This window comes from Coregonus lavaretus (genome assembly GCF_964263955.1).
Source record: "Coregonus lavaretus genome assembly, chromosome: 10".
Classification (NCBI taxonomy): domain Eukaryota; kingdom Metazoa; phylum Chordata; class Actinopteri; order Salmoniformes; family Salmonidae; genus Coregonus; species Coregonus lavaretus.
Window position 1 is genome coordinate 17,030,242 of NC_139997.1, and position 17,736 is coordinate 17,047,977.

General features: G+C 43.5%; 1 protein-coding gene across 1 annotated transcript in view; it reads right to left on the reverse strand.

Annotated features, from left to right (window-relative positions):
• The window catches only part of LOC311135846 (rho guanine nucleotide exchange factor 12-like), a gene marked incomplete at its 5' end in the record, with an annotated part of 116,021 nt that overhangs the window by 61,193 nt on the left and 37,092 nt on the right, over positions 1–17,736 (reverse strand). Inside the window, 5 exons of the mRNA XM_084169874.1 lie at positions 10,584–10,661; positions 11,135–11,340; positions 11,702–11,759; positions 13,223–13,272; positions 13,845–13,943. Coding sequence (XP_084026000.1) covers positions 10,584–10,661; positions 11,135–11,340; positions 11,702–11,759; positions 13,223–13,272; positions 13,845–13,943 — 491 coding nt within the window. The remainder of the gene's footprint in view (positions 1–10,583; positions 10,662–11,134; positions 11,341–11,701; positions 11,760–13,222; positions 13,273–13,844; positions 13,944–17,736) is intronic.

The following is a 17,736-nucleotide window of genomic DNA, read 5'->3' on the forward strand; positions in this document are numbered from 1 at the left end:
CAGACACTTAGCAGTGAGGTGCCAAGACAACAACCTCTCCCTAAACGTCAGCAAGACCAAGGAGCCGACCATGGACCATAGGTGAAAGAGGGAAGAGCACGTCCCCATCCACATCAACTGGGCTGTTGTGGAGCGGGTCAAGAGCTTCAAGTTCCGTGGCGTCCACATCACTAAGGACTTAACATGGTCCACACACACCCGCACAGTCGTGAAGAGGGCACGGCAGCGCCTCTTCCCCCTCAGGAGGCTGAAAAGATGATGCATGGGCACTCGGATCCTCAAAAAGTTATACAGCTGCACCATCGAGAGCATCTTGACAGGCTGCATCACCACTTGGTATGGCAAATGCAAAGCCCTTGACCACAAAGCGCTACAGAGGGTGGTGCGGACAGCCCAGTACATCACTGGGGCCGAGCTCCCTGCCATCCAGGACCTCTATATCAGTTGGTGTCAGAGGAAGGCCCAACAAATTGCGAAAGACTCCAGCCATCCAAGCCATAGCTACCGTCCGGCAAACAGTATCGGCGCATCGGCTCTCGGACCAACAGGCACCGAGACAGCTTCTACCCCCAAGCCATAAGACCGCTAAAAAGCCAGAATGCTAAATAGTTAATTAATGGTACCCGAACTAGACTATATATACACACCATATACACACTAAATTGACACTCCCACACAAAACCCACAACAAAAACACACTCACACACACTTTTACACTCATCATTTGCTGCTGCTACTCGGTTCTTTATTTTACTCTTATTATTATCTATCCTGATGCCTAGTTACTTTACCCTGCCTTCATGCCTTCACGTCTACCTCAAATACCTCGTACCTCTGCACATTGATTGCTCCATTCTTGTGTATTTTATTTTATTCCTCGTGTTACTATTTTACCCTTTTATTTTTTAACTCTGCATTGTTGAGAAGGGCTCGTAAGCAAGCATTTCATGGTAAAGTCTACAACAGTTGTATTCAGTGCATGTGACAAAAGAACATTGATTTGATTTGTAGTCAGAGCTAGATACCACAAAGCATGTTCTCGGCGCAACGCTGTTGGTGAAGTTAATCAGAAACTTCCTTCACCATGGAGTGGAGTTTAGTCCGCTAGCCTAGCCATGATTGGTTGAGATAATGAGGGGTCAAATGGCACGTCCTGCTCTCTGCTACCGCAGATATCTGAAAGATCCATAGAATATGGATTTACTCATATTTTCATAATGGACAACATGCAAGGTGTAGCTACAGCTTTTAATAACAGTGTTGTCCTGAATACATCTGCTGGTATTGACACAACTCTGTCTTCTGTGGCAAAAGCAGTTTGGTTGTAGCCGAGTGGGAAGGATTATTTTGAAAGCGTTTTCAGTCTGCCGTGAATCATCATAATCCATACACATGAAAGAGTCTACAGGTACATTATCCATTTCAAATTATACGTTTATAGAACCTGTACCCACACCTTTGGAACATCTACATTTAAAAAAGTATAATAAATCAATTAAATATATACCATCACAATAAATCCATTATTTATTTTAAGCAGGTTAAAATAAACATTATGATATACAGTGAGGGAAAAAAGTATTTGATCCCCTGCTGATTTTGTATGTTTGCCCACTGACAAAGAAATGATCAGTCTATAATTTTAATGGTAGGTTTATTTGAACAGTGAGAGACAGAATAACAACAAAAAAATCCTGAAAAACGCATGTCAAAAATGTTATAAATTGATTTGCATTTTAATGAGGGAAATAAGTATTTGACCCCCTCTCAATCAGAAAGATTTCTGGCTCCCAGGTGTCTTTTATACAGGTAACGAGCTGAGATTAGGAGCACACTCTTAAAGGGAGTGCTCCTAATCTCAGTTTGTTACCTGTATAAAAGACACCTGTCCACGGAAGCAATCAATCAATCAGATTCCAAACTCTCCACCATGGCCAAGACCAAAGAGCTCTCCAAGGATGTCAGGGACAAGATTGTAGACCTACACAAGGCTGGAATGGGCTACAAGACCATCGCCAAGCAGCTTGGTGAGAAGGTGACAACAGTTGGTGCGATTATTCGCAAATGGAAGAAACACAAAAGAACTGTCAATCTCCCTCGGCCTGGGGCTCCATGCAAGATCTCACCTCGTGGAGTTGCAATGATCATGAGAACGGTGAGGAATCAGCCCAGAACTACACGGGAGGATCTTGTCAATGATCTCAAGGCAGCTGGGACCATAGTCACCAAGAAAACAATTGGTAACACACTAAGCCGTGAAGGGCTGAAATCCTGCAGCGCCCGCAAGGTCCCCCTGCTCAAGAAATCACATATACAGGCCCGTCTGAAGTTTGCCAATGAACATCTGAATGATTCAGAGGAGAACTGGGTGAAAGTGTTGTGGTCAGATGAGACCAAAATTGAGCTCTTTGGCATCAACTCAACTTGCCGTGTTTGGAGGAGGAGGAATGCTGCCTATGACCCCAAGAACACCATCCCCACCGTCAAACATGGAGGTGGAAACATTATGCTTTGGGGGTGTTTTTCTGCTAAGGGGACTGGACAACTTCACCGCATCAAAGGGACGATGGACGGGGCCATGTACCGTCAAATCTTGGGTGAGAACCTCCTTCCCTCAGCCAGGGCATTGAAAATGGGTTGTGGATGGGTATTCCAGCATGACAATGACCCAAAACACACGGCCAAGGCAACAAAGGAGTGGCTCAAGAAGAAGCACATTAAGGTCCTTGAGTGGCCTAGCCAGTCTCCAGACCTTAATCCCATAGAAAATCTGTGGAGGGAGCTGAAGGTTCGAGTTGCCAAACGTCAGCCTCGAAACCTTAATGACTTGGAGAAGATCTGCAAAGAGGAGTGGGACAAAATCCCTCCTGAGATGTGTGCAAACCTGGTGGCCAACTACAAGAAACGTCTGACCTCTGTGATTGCCAACAAGGGTTTTTCCACCAAGTACTAAGTCATGTTTTGCAGAGGGGTCAAATACTTATTTCCCTCATTAAAATATAAATCAATTTATAACATTTTGACATGCGTTTTTCAGGATTTTTTGTTTTGTTATTCTGTCTCTCACTGTTCAAATAAACCTACCATTAAAATTATAGACTGATCATGTCTTTGTCAGTGGGCAAGCGTACAAAATCAGCAGAGGATCAAATACTTTTTTCGCTCACTGTATATATTTTTTTCTTTAGAAGAACAGAATATGAGTTGGCCTACTGTATGTTGTTTGACTATGCGACATGCCATAGGCTTGTTCATTTAGCAGACAATATATGCTAATACAGTGCATTTAGAAAAGTATTTCAGACCCCTTCACTTTTTCCACATGTTGTTACGTTACAGTCTTATTCTAAAATTGATTATATTACCAAGCCATGAGGTCGAAGGAATTGTCCGTAGAGCTCCGAGACAGGATTGTGTCGAGGCACAGGTCTGGGGAAGGGTACCAAAACATTTCTACAGCATTGAAGGTCCCCAAGAACACAGTGGCTTCCATCATTCTTAAATGGAAAAAGTTTGGAACCACCAAGACTCTTCCTAGAGCTGGCCGTCCGGCCAAACTGAGCAATCGGGGGAGAAGGGCCTTGGTCAGGGAGGTGACCAAGAACCCAATGGTCACTCTGACAGAGCTCCAGAGTTCCTCTGTGGAGATGGGAGAACCTTCCAGAAGGACAACCATCTCTGCAGCACTCCACCAATCAGGCCTTTATGGTAGAGTGGCCATACGGAAGCCACTCCTCAGTAAAAGGCACATGACAGCCTGCTTGGAGTTTGCCAAAATAATAATATGCCATTTAGCAGATGCTTTTATCCAAAGCGACTTACAGTCATGCGTGCATCATTTTTTTTTGTGTGTGTATGGGTGGTCCCGGGGATCGAACCCACTACCTTGGCGTTACAAGCGCCGTGCTCTACCAGCTGAGCTACAGAGGACCACAGGTATCTAAAGGACTCTCAAACCATGAGAAACAAGATTCTATGGTCTGATGAAACCAAGATTGAACTACACTGCTCAAAAAAATGAAGGGAACACTTAAACAACACATCCTAGATCTGAATGAATTAAATAATCTTATTAAATACTTTTTTCTTTACATAGTTGAATGTGCTGACAACAAAATCACACAAAAATTATCAATGGAAATCAAATTTATCAACCCATGGAAGTCTGGATTTGGAGTCACCCTCAAAATTAAAGTGGAAAACCACACTACAGGCTGATCCAACTTTGATGTAATGTCCTTAAAACAAGTCAAAATGAGGCTCAGTAGTGTGTGTGGCCTCCATGTGCCTGTATGACCTCCCTACAACGCCTGGGCATGCTCCTTATGAGGTGGCGGATGGTCTCCTGAGGGATCTCCTCCCAGACCTGGACTAAAGCATCCGCCAACTCCTGGACAGTCTGTGGTGCAACGTGGCGTTGGTGGATGGAGCGAGACATGACGTCCCAGATGTGCTCAATTGGATTCAGGTCTGGGGAACGGGCGGGCCAGTCCATAGCATCAATGCCTTCCTCTTGCAGGAACTGCTGACACACTCCAGCCACATGAGGTCTAGCATTGTCTTGCATTAGGAGGAACCCAGGGCCAACCGCACCAGCATATGGTCTCACAAGGGGTCTGAGGATCTCATCTCGGTACCTAATGGCAGTCAGGCTACCTCTGGCGAGCACATGGAGGGCTGTGCGGCCCCCCAATGAAATGCCACCCCACACCATGACTGACCCACCGCCAACCCGGTCATGCTGGAGGATGTTGCAGGCAGCAGAACGTTCTCCACGGCGTCTCCAGACTCTGTCACGTCTGTCACAAGTGCTCAGTGTGAACCTGCTTTCATCTGTGAAGAGCACAGGGCGCCAGTGGCGAATTTGCCAATCTTGGTGTTCTCTGGCAAATGCCAAATGTCCTGCACGGTGTTGGGCTGTAAGCACAACCCCCACCTGTGGACGTCGGGCCCTCATACCACCCTCATGGAGTCTGTTTCTGACCGTTTGAGCAGACACATGCACATTTGTGGCCTGCTGGAGGTAATTTTGCAGGGCTCTGGCAGTGCTCCTCCTGCTCCTCCTTGCACAAAGGCGGAGGTAGCGGTCCTGCTGCTGGGTTGTTGCCCTCCTACGGCCTCCTCCACGTCTCCTGATGTACTGGCCTGTCTCCTGGTAGCGCCTCCATGCTCTGGACACTACGCTGACAGACACATCAAACCTTCTTGCCACAGCTCGCATTGATGTGCCATCCTGGATGAGCTGCACTACCTGAGCCACTCGTGTGGGTTGTAGACTCCGTCTCATGCTACCACTAGAGTGAAAGCACCGCCAGCATTCAAAAGTGACCAAAACATCAGCCAGGAAGCATAGGAACTGAGAAGTGGTCTGTGGTCACCACCTGCAGAACCACTTCTTTATTGGGGGTGTCTTGCTAATTGCCTATAATTTCCACCTGTTGTCTATTCCATTTGCACAACAGCATGTGAAATTCATTGTCAATCAGTGTTGCTTCCTAAGTGGACAGTTTGATTTCACAGAAGTGTGATTGACTTGGAGTTACATTGTGTTGTTTAAGTGTTCCCTTTATTTTTTTGAGCAGTGTATTTGGCCTGAATGCCAAGTGTCACATCTGGAGGAAACCAGGCACCGCTCATCACCTGGCCAATACCATCCCTACGGTGAAGGATGGTGGTGGCAGTATCATTCTGTGGGGATGTTTTTCAGCGGCAGGACTGAGAGACTAGTCAGGATCGAGGGAAAGATTAACGGTGCAAAAATACTGAGAGATCCTTCATGAGGGAAAGATGAACGGTGCAAAGTACTGAGAGATCCTGCTCTAGAGCGCTCAGGACCTCAGACTGGGGCGAAGGTTCACCTTCCAACAGGTCAACGACCCTAAGCACACAGCCATGACAATGCAGGAGTGGCTTCGGGACAAGTCTCTGAATGTCCTTGAGTGGCCCAGGCAGAGCCCAGACTTGAACCCGATCTAACATCTCTGGAGAGACCTGAAAGTAGCTGTGCAGCGACGCTCCCCATCCAACCTGACAGAGCTTGAGATGATCTGCAGAGAAGAATGGGAGAAACTCCCCAAATACAGGTGTGCCAAGCTTGTAGCATTATACCCAAGAAGACTTGAGGCTGTCATCGCTGCCAAAGGTGCTTCAACAAAGTACTGACTAAAGGGTCTGAATACTTATGTAAATGTGAAATGTCCGTAAAAAAACTTTACAAAACTATTTTTGCTTTGTCATTATGGGGTATTGTGTGTAGATTGATGAGGGAAACAAATTATTTGATCCATTTTAGAATAAGGCTGTAATGTAACAAAATGTGGAAAAAGTAAAGGGGTCTGAATACTTTCCGAATACACTGTAAGTCCTGTGCCATTATCATATATTTTGTGATTTTACAGTAAGAAGAATATAATTGAACTTAGCTGAATAAAATAAAAATGATATTCTCCTATTCAGGAGCAAGTGTGCATATGAAGTGGCTATGTTGAGCGTAAAAGTGATCATTTGAAACAGGTCCTATACACTAGATTTAGAGTTATTTGGCAACTTTAGTTGAATGATACAAACCTTAGAATACCTTAGAAATCAGAACATATATGGGCTGCATGATGCGACTGTAGGCTATTGACGGTTTGAGAAAGTCACAAAAAAAGCTTGTGCTATGTTCCTTGCCTCAGGCTGCAAACGCTGTTCTCTTATCAAGTGATCACATTTTCAACCATCAAACTTTTCTCAATGCCTTTACTAATACTGTATGTAAAATTAGTTTACATTTAGAATGGCCCATTATCAAATGGGCCGGAACAGGGACAGGTAATCCGTATGCACTCGATTAGCGAATGGAGGCCGCTTTCCCGCCGGTTCGTTTTTCATGCTGGGTAGGCTACTCAGGTTATTTCACTCCACGCATAAATCACTGTTTGAGGAGCATGTAGCCTCTCGCTGCGCGACAGTTGATATTCTGCCCAAACTCTGTATGCCATGGGCTCTCCAACCCTGTTCCTGCAGCTACCCAGTGCTTATTTTGGGAAAGCAAGTGAAATCTGTTCGGGAACATCGATAGTAACATGTTTTCACAAGGAAACATATTTCATTAAACTGTTGACAGCCCCTCTCTCTGCATGCTCGAGAAATGAATGAAGGAGAGAGAGGAGATGTAAATGCAAGGTGGTGAGATATTCTGTAACTAAAGATAATGTGTCATCATATATGAGAAAAAATATGCCCTATTACTAGGCTATTCAAAATCAAATACAAATTCACTATAATTGTGGGCTAACTCTTTAAACGAGTTGGGTACCACCAACGAATGTCCAGAGTGCATAAGAGGAGATTACCATGACGGTCCGGTGTGGCTCAGTTGGCAAAGCATTGTGCTTGCAATGCCAGGGTTGTGGGTTCGCTTCCCATGGGGGACCAGTATGAAAGATGCACGCACTCACTATTGTAAGTTGCTCTGGATAAGAGCATCTGCTAAATGATTTTTCTTTTAAATGTGTGGCGGTAATGAGGTCACCTCAACAGCCCTAGGTGGGTCTAAGGGTTTAGAGCAGGGGTGTCAAACGTCCGGCCCACGGGCCGGATCAGGCCCGCAAACGGGTTTAATCCGGCCCGCAAGATGATTTAAAAAAAAATAATAATAATAATAATAATAATAATAATAATTTTGTAAAGTATAAAAATGCGCTGCAATTTTTCAATAAAATAAACTGCTGTTCCAATTGCGTCCACTGGATGGCGCAATAGCAATTGTGTTAAGCAAGCAAACTGTTTATACCGGGGCAGAGCAAGTAGGTCAAGCACGTGCAGCCAATGAGCTACTTTGTTTTGCCCGCGATATTTATTACGGCTTCTACTTTTAACATTATGTGCTTTGGCACCCTCATTGCCCCAATATGTCTCTGTCAAAAAAGAGAAAAGTGGACGCAGAGTGCAGAGTGTTCCAAGAAAAATGGTCATCCTATTTATTCACGGAATTGAATGGGAAAGCTGTATGTTTGGTGTGTTCAGAGCATGTTGCAGTGCTGAAAGAATATAACCTTTGTCGCCACTATGTGAGTCTTCATGCCGACAAATATGACAACTTTCAAGGACAGCGGAGATGAGAGAAGGTGAATGAACTGTTGGCGGGTCTGAAGAAACAGCAGTCTGTGTTTACTCACAGCCGAGACATCAGTGACGCTGCAGTGAAAGCTAGCTACCTCATTGCTAATGAAATCGCAGTGGCTTCAAAACCATTTAGTGAGGGTGAATTTGTAAAAACATGCATGATGAAGGCAGCGGAGATTGTGTGCCCTGAAAAGCGGCAGGCTTTTGCAAATATCAGCCTGACAAGAAACACAGTTGCAGACAGGATTTCCGATCTTTCAGTGGATTTGGACAGCCAGTTGAAGCAAAAAGTAAAGTCATTTATTGCGTTTTCGGTTGCAATTGATGAAAGCACGGACATTACAGATGTTACACAACTGGCCATTTTCATCCGCGGAGTTGATGACACATTGACCGTCACCGAGGAGTTCGTGGAGTTGGTGCCGATGACAGATACAACGACAGCAGCTGATATTTTTACCGCACTCGTCGGCGCGCTGGACAGGGTCTGAGTGGACTGGTCCCGCGCTGTCAGCCTGGCTACAGATGGTGCGCCCTCAATGATCGGGAAAAAAGCAGGCGTTGTGACAAAGTTCAGAGAGAAAGTGCAATCTGCAAATGGAGGACGTGATTTTTTTACTTTTCACTGTATTTTGCACCAGGAGGCTTTGTGTTGCAAGTCATTAAAGATGGATAACGTCATGAAGGTGGTCATCCAAACTGTTAATTTCATCCGATCCAGAAGCCTGAATCACCGTCAGTTTGACAGCCTTCTCAGAGAGAAAGACCACATCTATGGCCTGCCATACCACACTGAGGTAAGATGGTTAAGCCGAGGTGCTGTGCTGAGGCGTTTCTTTGATTTACGAGAAGAAATTGAACAGTTCATGGAAGAAAAGGGCAAACCAGTGTTAGAATTTCATTCCGCAGAATGGATGCAGGACCTTGCATTTATGGTGGATGTTACAGAGCACCTGAATAACTTGAACAAACAGCTGCAAGGGCGCAACAAAGTTGTCACGCAGTATTATGACAGCATACGTTCTTTCAAGTTGAAGCTGTCATTGTGGGAGACGCAACTTGCCGGTGGTGATGCAGCTCACTTCCCCTGTCTGAAAAATGTGTGCGCGACCCAACATGTGGCAGACGTGAAGCGGTTCAAAGATAAAATAACGGGACTGTTACGGGAGTTTGAGCAACGCTTTCAGATTTATGTTTATATGTTTTTATGTTGATGTGCTATTGTTTTTAATTGATTTTATTTTATTTGTATATTTAACCTATTCTTGACTCTGTGGTTCTTGCACTTGTTTGGGGAACAGGATTTCATTATTTTTATCTACATTTCTGCCTGAGAAATGACACCCTGATATAGTTCTGTGATCTGTGATATACTTCTGTGAATCACTGAGGCATTGTGTGTTTGTGTGTTCTTTGTCCTCAGAACTTTCAAATAACTTGAGGTGTTTTATGATTAATAGTGATGTTGTGCTTTTGGACACTGTCCTCAGGCTCCAGCTTTATGTTTATATGTTTTTATGTTGATGTGCTATTGTTTTTAATTGATTTTATTTTATTTGTATATTTAACCTATTCTTGACTCTGTGGTTCTTGCACTTGTTTGGGGAACAGGATTTCATTATTTTTATCTACATTTCTGCCTGAGAAATGACACCCTGATATAGTTCTGTGATCTGTGAAACAGTTCTGTTAATCACTGAGGCATTGTGTGTTCTTTTTCTTTAGAATTTTCAAATAAACTTGACGTGTTTTATGATTAATAGTGATGTTGTGCTTGTACTATTTTGGACACACTGTCCTCAGGCTCCAGCTTTATGTTGTATGTTGATTGTATTAAAACAAAGAAAACAATCTGAAGTTGTTGTTTTTAAGTTATATATACCATGATTTTTCCGGTCCGGCCCACTTGGGAATAGATTTTCCTCCATGTGGCCCCTGAGCTAAAATGAGTTTGACACCCCTGGTTTAGAGGGTGTGAACGATGCTAAATGGGCGTAAGCAATGAACAGCACTGTAGCTGTTCAATGTGAAAGGTTATCTTTATTATACAACAATAGGCAATTTAATACTGTACATGGTTTTCCTAATAGGGGAACTTGGTGAGAACATGTTCAGAGAATCCATTTAGGCAATTTGGTGAAAGTATTCCTTTTCTAAATATATGTTTCCCAAGGATTAATGTAGAGCAAGTGTGAAAATCACAGCAAAATGTTTGAATGCCTTTCTCTCCTAAATGGGATTATAAATGTAGCAACTTTTAAAGCAGCATTACTTCCCATGTTTCCTCGGACTACAGTGTATGATATGCCATTTTGAAGCTCTGAGTCTGTACTTTTATCCAATGTAAAAAATCCAATGTAAAAAAATAATACTCTGGATTTGAATTCTCTCATTCAAATCAAAGACGCAAAGTTACACTAGATGACTGTCTCATTTCCTCATGGTGATACTATGTATGTGTGTGTGTGTCTTGCCTGTAAGTCCTGCTGCTCCTTGGTCAGCATCTTCTGTAAGATGTCCACCTTCTGGTTGTGTACAGCGTTATTCTCCTTCTTAGGGACCAACCGAAAATAAGAAAAACTGAAATGATAAGAGTGCTTGGGGACAGGACTTCACTGACAAGTGCAGCAGAGGGAGAGTGACAGCTTTAGGACAAAATAGAGGAAACTAGTGAGAGAAGCGTGAGAGTAAAGATCCAAATAGAAAGTGAAAGAGGTAGAGTGAGCGAGGGTGGGTGGAGGCTGAGGTGGGAAGGAGGAAGGGGGGTGAAGAAGGGATGTGGAACTGTGGAGACCGAGAGAGAGAGAGAGAGAGAGAGAGAGAGAGAGAGAGAGAGAGAGAGAGAGAGAGAGAGAGAGAGAGAGAGAGAGAGAGAGAGAGAGAGAGAGAGAGAGAGAGAGAGAGAGAGAGAGAGAGAGAGAGAGAGAACTAAAGAGACACATGTCTGAAATAGCACCCTACTCTATATAGTGAATAGGATGCCATTTCAGTTGCAGCCACAGAGCAAGGTGGCTGTCGGTCGTACCCAGAGAGGCAGCGGGGAGGTGATGTGGTCCTGGGGGCTGGTGGAGGTGGAGCAGCGCTCCCCTGTTCCCCCTATTGTTCCCAGAGAGTGGGGTGAGGAGAGGGACGAGGACAGGCCCCCCAGGTCTCCACCCTCGCCCTCCGACAGGAGGATTTGGGCTAGTCCCGGGGGCCTCCCCAGCACCGTGAGGGCAACATAGGAGCCCGCTGACACAGAGAGACAAGAGGGTTCGGTTACAGTAGCTTTATTACTTGTTATAAGCATGTATGAGCATTTATAATGTCTTATTATAAAACATTATAATATGTTATGTCTCTTTATGTAGCTTTCAACTCAAATTGACTGAACACTTACTTCACTCACAATGGCTAGCCTATTATATGGTCAGGATCATTACGAGATAAGACATACACTACATGCTTATGACAAGTCTTAGAATGCATTATAAGCAGTTCAAAATGCATTAAAGCCTACTATTTGTTGGCTTTAAGAAAGTGCATCTCTTGAAGAAACTGTGATTTTTCATGTCTACGAACAATTAGAGATATAACTGCCACTTTGACTTACATTTTATTAACTTGACGACTTCTACATGGTTTGAATGTGTTACTAAGCTCCCGTTAACCTGCAACAAAAACAGAACATCAGCTACATGTCACATCAACGTCAATCAAATAAAAATAAAAAACGTTCTATGGGAGGACTATGCATTCTGTTCCAGATTGGAAGCCCCATATTAGTTCATGGGTACGTTCAACAGGAGCAGGTGTACATACCAACTCTTTCTATGCCAAGAAACACCATATTTATTTCTAAATGTTCATTCATTTTATATTTACATTTTAGTCATTTAGCAGACGCTCTTATCCAGAGCAATTTATAGGAGCAATTAGGGTTAAGTGCTTTGCTCAAGAGCACATCCACAGATTTTTCACCTAGTTGGCTCAGGGATTCGAACCAGCTACCTTTCGGTTCCTGGCTCAACCTGCCACACTATCTGCCCATTCAAGTGTAAATCCTAACATCAATGCATGACTAAGTGAATATTTTACTTAAAGGGAAGCTGTACCTGTAGACTTCCATTCATAGTGCAAATGCTAGTTAGCAACTGCTCGCAAAACTACCTTCAACTCCTTTAAACTGAACGCAGAGACATAAAAATGGTATCCATGAGTTCATCTGACTCTGGGTAAGAAGAAAAAGGGCTTCATTGCCAAAGTCTCACACTATCCCTTTATGGGAAAGTTTGGATTCCCCCTCACAGACTAACAATTCATTTTCTGCACTGACACTATGCACAGCACGAAGGCATCCTGCCCTTTCCAATGACATTGGATTACATTGCCATGTTATGGTGTAGCTCCTCATCAACCCAGCAGGGGGCAGAGTGGTAAAGTATGCAGGGGGCCTAATCCATTACCCATTACCTACCTTTGTAGCCTGCAGGGTTCTCTTGTCTGAGACAGGATGAAGTTGCCCCAACACACTGATCTTGGGTCAGTTTAGCATTTTCCCTACTAATGTTAAGGTTAGGGGAGACTGATCCTAGATCTGTACCTAGGGGAAACTTCACACCTGATCGGTCTCTGTCTGAGAGACAGTGGCAGAATGAAGTTCCCCCCTTCACACTGATCTAGGTTCAGTTTAGCATGTTGGTTAAAATGCATAAGGTAAGATTTTGGGAAGATAAACTGATCCTAAATCTAAGGGCTAAGGGTAATCTCTGACAATATTTAAAATCTTGCGTAATTGCGTCACATGCTCAATTAAGTTCTGGGGGGAGACATGTTAGAAAATTTACTAACTAATGACACTAGCGAAGTCGCCACCCCTCTAAACAAAAACTCTCAGCAAGTTTTGGGCAAGTCTATAGGCCAAATAGCACCTGCAAAATTGTGATTTGTCCAAAATGATCAGAGACGAAAAATCAGCGTACCAGAAACAAAGTTCCTCGTTAGTCGTCCCATCCCACAGTCTGTTGACAGATGCTACTACCATTTATGTTACATGCATCTGTCAATGAAATATTAGGCTAAGGGTACTGTCTAGGAAGAGTGTAATGGGCCCCAGAGAGGGAATGAGCCTCACCTTGATGATCCTATCACCCGTCTGGACGCCCGCTCGCATGGCAGCGCCATCTGCAGAAGAGGACAGGACAGGACAGGTAATGGGAGTGAGAATGATAAAAGGTTAGCGATATTACTGTATCCAACTGTATAATGACACATTCAGAGATAAATCCAATACATTGTATCTTTGCCTTGGGTATCAAGACTATATGATGTAGAATATATATTAATATTCTGCTCTGCCCCCAATCAAACATGTTGATCTAACGTCAGAGGTTTACACCCCCAAGATATGCACTTAAATTTCCTTATAACATTATATATATTATACATACATTTTTATATGGGTGGCCTTAGTGGGAATCGAACCAGCAACCCTGGTGTTGCAAGCACCATGCTTTACCAATTAAAGGAATACTTTGGGATTTGTTGGCCCTTTATCTACTTCCCCAGAGTCAGATGACCTTGTGGATACCATTTTTAAATCTCTGTGTCCAGAATGCAGGAAGTTAGAGGTAGTTTCTCGAGGGCCAATGCTAACTAGCATTAGCGCAATGACTGGAAGTCCATGGGTATCATCATAATTTCCTTGACTTGAGCACAGGAAGGTGTAGATTAGAATAGGATGTAAAAGGCCTTACCCTCTTTGACCAGCTGCACAAATACAGGGTTGTCTCCGCTCACCGTCAGCCCAAAGCCATTCTCATCTTTCTGGATGATCACACAACGCTGGACAAGCCCTACACAGACAGACACACAGACAGATAGACAGAAGAGAAAGATATGGTGTGTTACACACACACACGTTTCAAATACTTAATAATACACCACAGTTATTATAGTACTTCACTCTCTTCTTCAAAAGCCTTTAATAAATGGATGCATTTTGAAAAGTGCTTATTGTTGTTAAAGGGATAGTTCAGCAAAATTGCATATTAGATATTTTGTTCCCTGAATTTGAAAGCAGTCTATGCAAGGAGAGAATAACAAAAGTGTGTGGATTGCAGTCACTCCTTGTACATAGACTGCTTTTAAGGTAAGGAAACACATATCTAAACAATTTTGATGAACTATCCCTTTAATATCAGTATGATGCCAAGATAGGCTGTTATGAATAATGGCATAACACATGACCCTTTAAGAACCCAGTTTGACACTCATAAACTCAGCAAAAAAAGAAATGTCCTCTCACTGTCAACTGCGTTTATTTTCAGCAAACTTAACATGTGTAAATATTTGTATGAACATAACAAGATTCAACAACTGAGACATAAACTGAACAAGTTCCACAGACATGTGACTAACAGAAATTGAATAATGTGTCCCTGAACAAAGGGGGGGTCAAAATCAAAAGTAACAGTCAGTATCTGGTGTGGCCACCAGCTGTTACCCCACTCTTCCACCAAGGCACCTGCAAGTTCCCAGACATTTCTGGGGGGAATGGCCCTAGCCCTCACCCTCCGATCCAACAGGTCCCAGACGTGCTCAATGGGCTTGAGATCCGGGCTCTTCGCTGGCCATGGCAGAACACTGACATTCCTGTCTTTCAGGAAATCACGCACAGAACGGGCAGTATGGCTGGTGGCATTGTCATGCTGGAGGGTACCACATGAGGGAGGAGGATGTCTTCCCTGTAACGCATAGCGTTGAGATTGCCTGCAATGACAACAAGCTCAGTCCGATGATGCTGTGACACACCGCCCCATACCATGACGGACCCTCCACCTCCAAATCGATCCCGCTCCAGAGTACAGGCCTCTGTGTAACGCTCATTCCTTCGATGATAAACGCGAATCCGAACATCACCCCTGGTGAGACAAAACCGCAACTCGTCAGTGAAGAGCACTTTTTGCCAGTCCTGTCTGGTCCAGCGATGGTGGGTTTGTGCCCATAGGCGACGTTGTTGCCGGCGATGTCTGGTGAGGACCTGCCTTACAACAGGCCTACAAGCCCTCAGTCCAGCCTCTCTCAGCCTATTGCGGACAGTCTGAGCACTGATGGAGGGATTGTGCGTTCCTGGTGTAACTCTGGCAGTTGTTGTTGCCATCCTGTACCTGTCCCGCAGGTGTGATGTTCGGATGTACCGATCCTTGCAGCTTGCCTAAGGCACGTTCACGCAGATGAGCAGAGAACCTGGGCATCTTTCTTTTGGTGTTTTTCAGTGTCAATAGAAAGGCCTCTTTAGTGTCCTAAGTTTTCATAACTGTGACCTTAATTGCCTACCGTCTGTAAACTGTTAGTGTCTTAACGACCGTTCCACAGGTGCATGTTCATTGATTGTTTATGGTTCATTGAACAAGCATGGGTAACAGTGTTTAACCCTTTACAATGAAGATCTGTGAAGTTATTTGGATTTTTACGAATTATCTTTGAAAGACAGTTTAAAAGGACACGTTGTTTGGGGAACATTGATATAAGTGACAACAACACCCCCTGTCATGTTTCCTTGAACACAGATTGTGAGTTGTTTGAGTTGCAAATAGAGAGACACACAGGATGGATCACACTCATGGTTTGACATTGACTCATCACACCAGTTCACGTGCAGGTGAGTTTCACTAACAGAAGTCAAATACAATGGTTAATCCAAACCAATATCATCACTATATACAGTGAGTGCATATTGTAAAAGCCAAACGAGAAAGCAGATTAAACTAGTAATCCAAGTTGCAGTAGGTACAGTAAGACATTTTGCAATGTCAAATAATGGCTAATGTTGCAACCCAACAACTTATTATGTATTGCACGTGTGACAAAATGTGGTGCTGTCTCACTTTGAAGCACTTTAAAGGGACAGTTCAGCCAAATTTAAAATGCACATATTTGTTACCTTACCTTAAAAGCAGTCTATGAAGAAAGAAAGACTGCAATCCTTGCTTTGGTTTTATTAAACTGATACTGTACATACTTCTTTCAGCATAGAAACGGTCCCGTGTAGCTCAGTTGGTAGAGCATGGCGCTTGCAATGCCAGGGTTGTGGGCAGGGGCGGCCTGTTCAATAGGGCGATATGGGCGACGCACTGCCAAACGGGAAAAGGAAGGGATTTTTTTTCTAATCAATTATATCACGGCAACAGTAGTTATCAGTGTTGTAATCTATACGTCTGATCTGCCACAGTGCCACACTGCCACTAAATGTCGAATCAGGCTAAAGTCGTGCTTCAAATGGCTCCCCCCCCTTTTGGGGCGATTTCAGTCAGGTTGAAAATCGCCCAGAAGTCTCTCATAGCCTCTAATGTAAAATCTATTTTTTTCAAATTTCAGAGCCTTCAATACAATCTCTATGGGTGTCTGAGGGCTTGCACTTACGCGCTTTCGTCATACGTAACGTAACGTAACCATGAACGTAACTGAGAAAAGAGCGGATTGTGTCTTTGAAAGAAGTTCCTTTTTGTCGGCGAACAAAGGAAGATAAATTGGCAACGAAACAATTAGGACCTCCCAGACCAAATTTAATAATTCAACAGGTTTCTACTAAAGGCGGAAAGTCCTACACCCGAGGATTTTCCAAAAATTGGTACGAACGGAAAAATAACATTGCCACTCAACTTGATGAGGGATACAGGCTAGCTGTCCGCCGCCACAACGATGAGGTTAGTGTTGATAATCACAAGTTTACTGGAGAACTGAGACCAAGTAGAGACTTTGGACAGGGTGGATATGGTATAATAAAGGCAGTTTATTCAGAGGTAAAGATATCTGGAATCGCGTGCACGGACCCGTTCGTCAAACTCTTAGGGAGCTATAAATTAAGCCCCATTACTTGCCATATCAGATAAGAGAAATTGCTGCAGCTACATATATTTTACATCCTGGCCCTACATAGTTCACTATTTGCATCACTTACCAAAATATTACATGTGGTCATATATGCTTGGAAAGTGGAGATGCCATAGAACGTCAAAAAAGTAAACATTGCTGGAGACACATTGCCGTTTTGGAGAAGACATTTGTTGTGGCAAATGATTTGTTGTGGCAAATGAACTTGGGCTGGGAATTGCCAGGAACCTCACGATAAGATATATGCATCAGCATTGCGAGTCTCATGATTCTATACGTATTGCGATTCGATACTGTGATTTTATTGCGCACCATATGTCTGTTGCAGAGGGATCAGAAAGCCATGAGAACGAGTTTTGATCAGTCATGGAAATAAAAGTGCTGAAAACAAATTGGCTCCCAATGTGAAAAGATTGAGAACAAGCTATGAAGGAACAATAATGGTGTTTTGGTGCAGGTACAGCCAACTAGCGCTAAAATATTGCGATATTGTCAATACAGTATATCGTAAAGTATCACTATGTAACTCGATTTCTTTCACCCCAATCCCTCAAATTAACGGTAAATAACTGAATTGTTTGCCCCACATTTAGCTAAGATGATTAGCTAGCCAGCTAAAATGTTTTATTTAGTTAGCAGTCGCATCTACAATAGTTTACTGTCAATAACATGTCTCCAAAAATGACGTGGTGTCTCCAATTGTGTTGACATTTTACAATTGCGATGCGCATCCATGAGTATCCACTTTCTGTA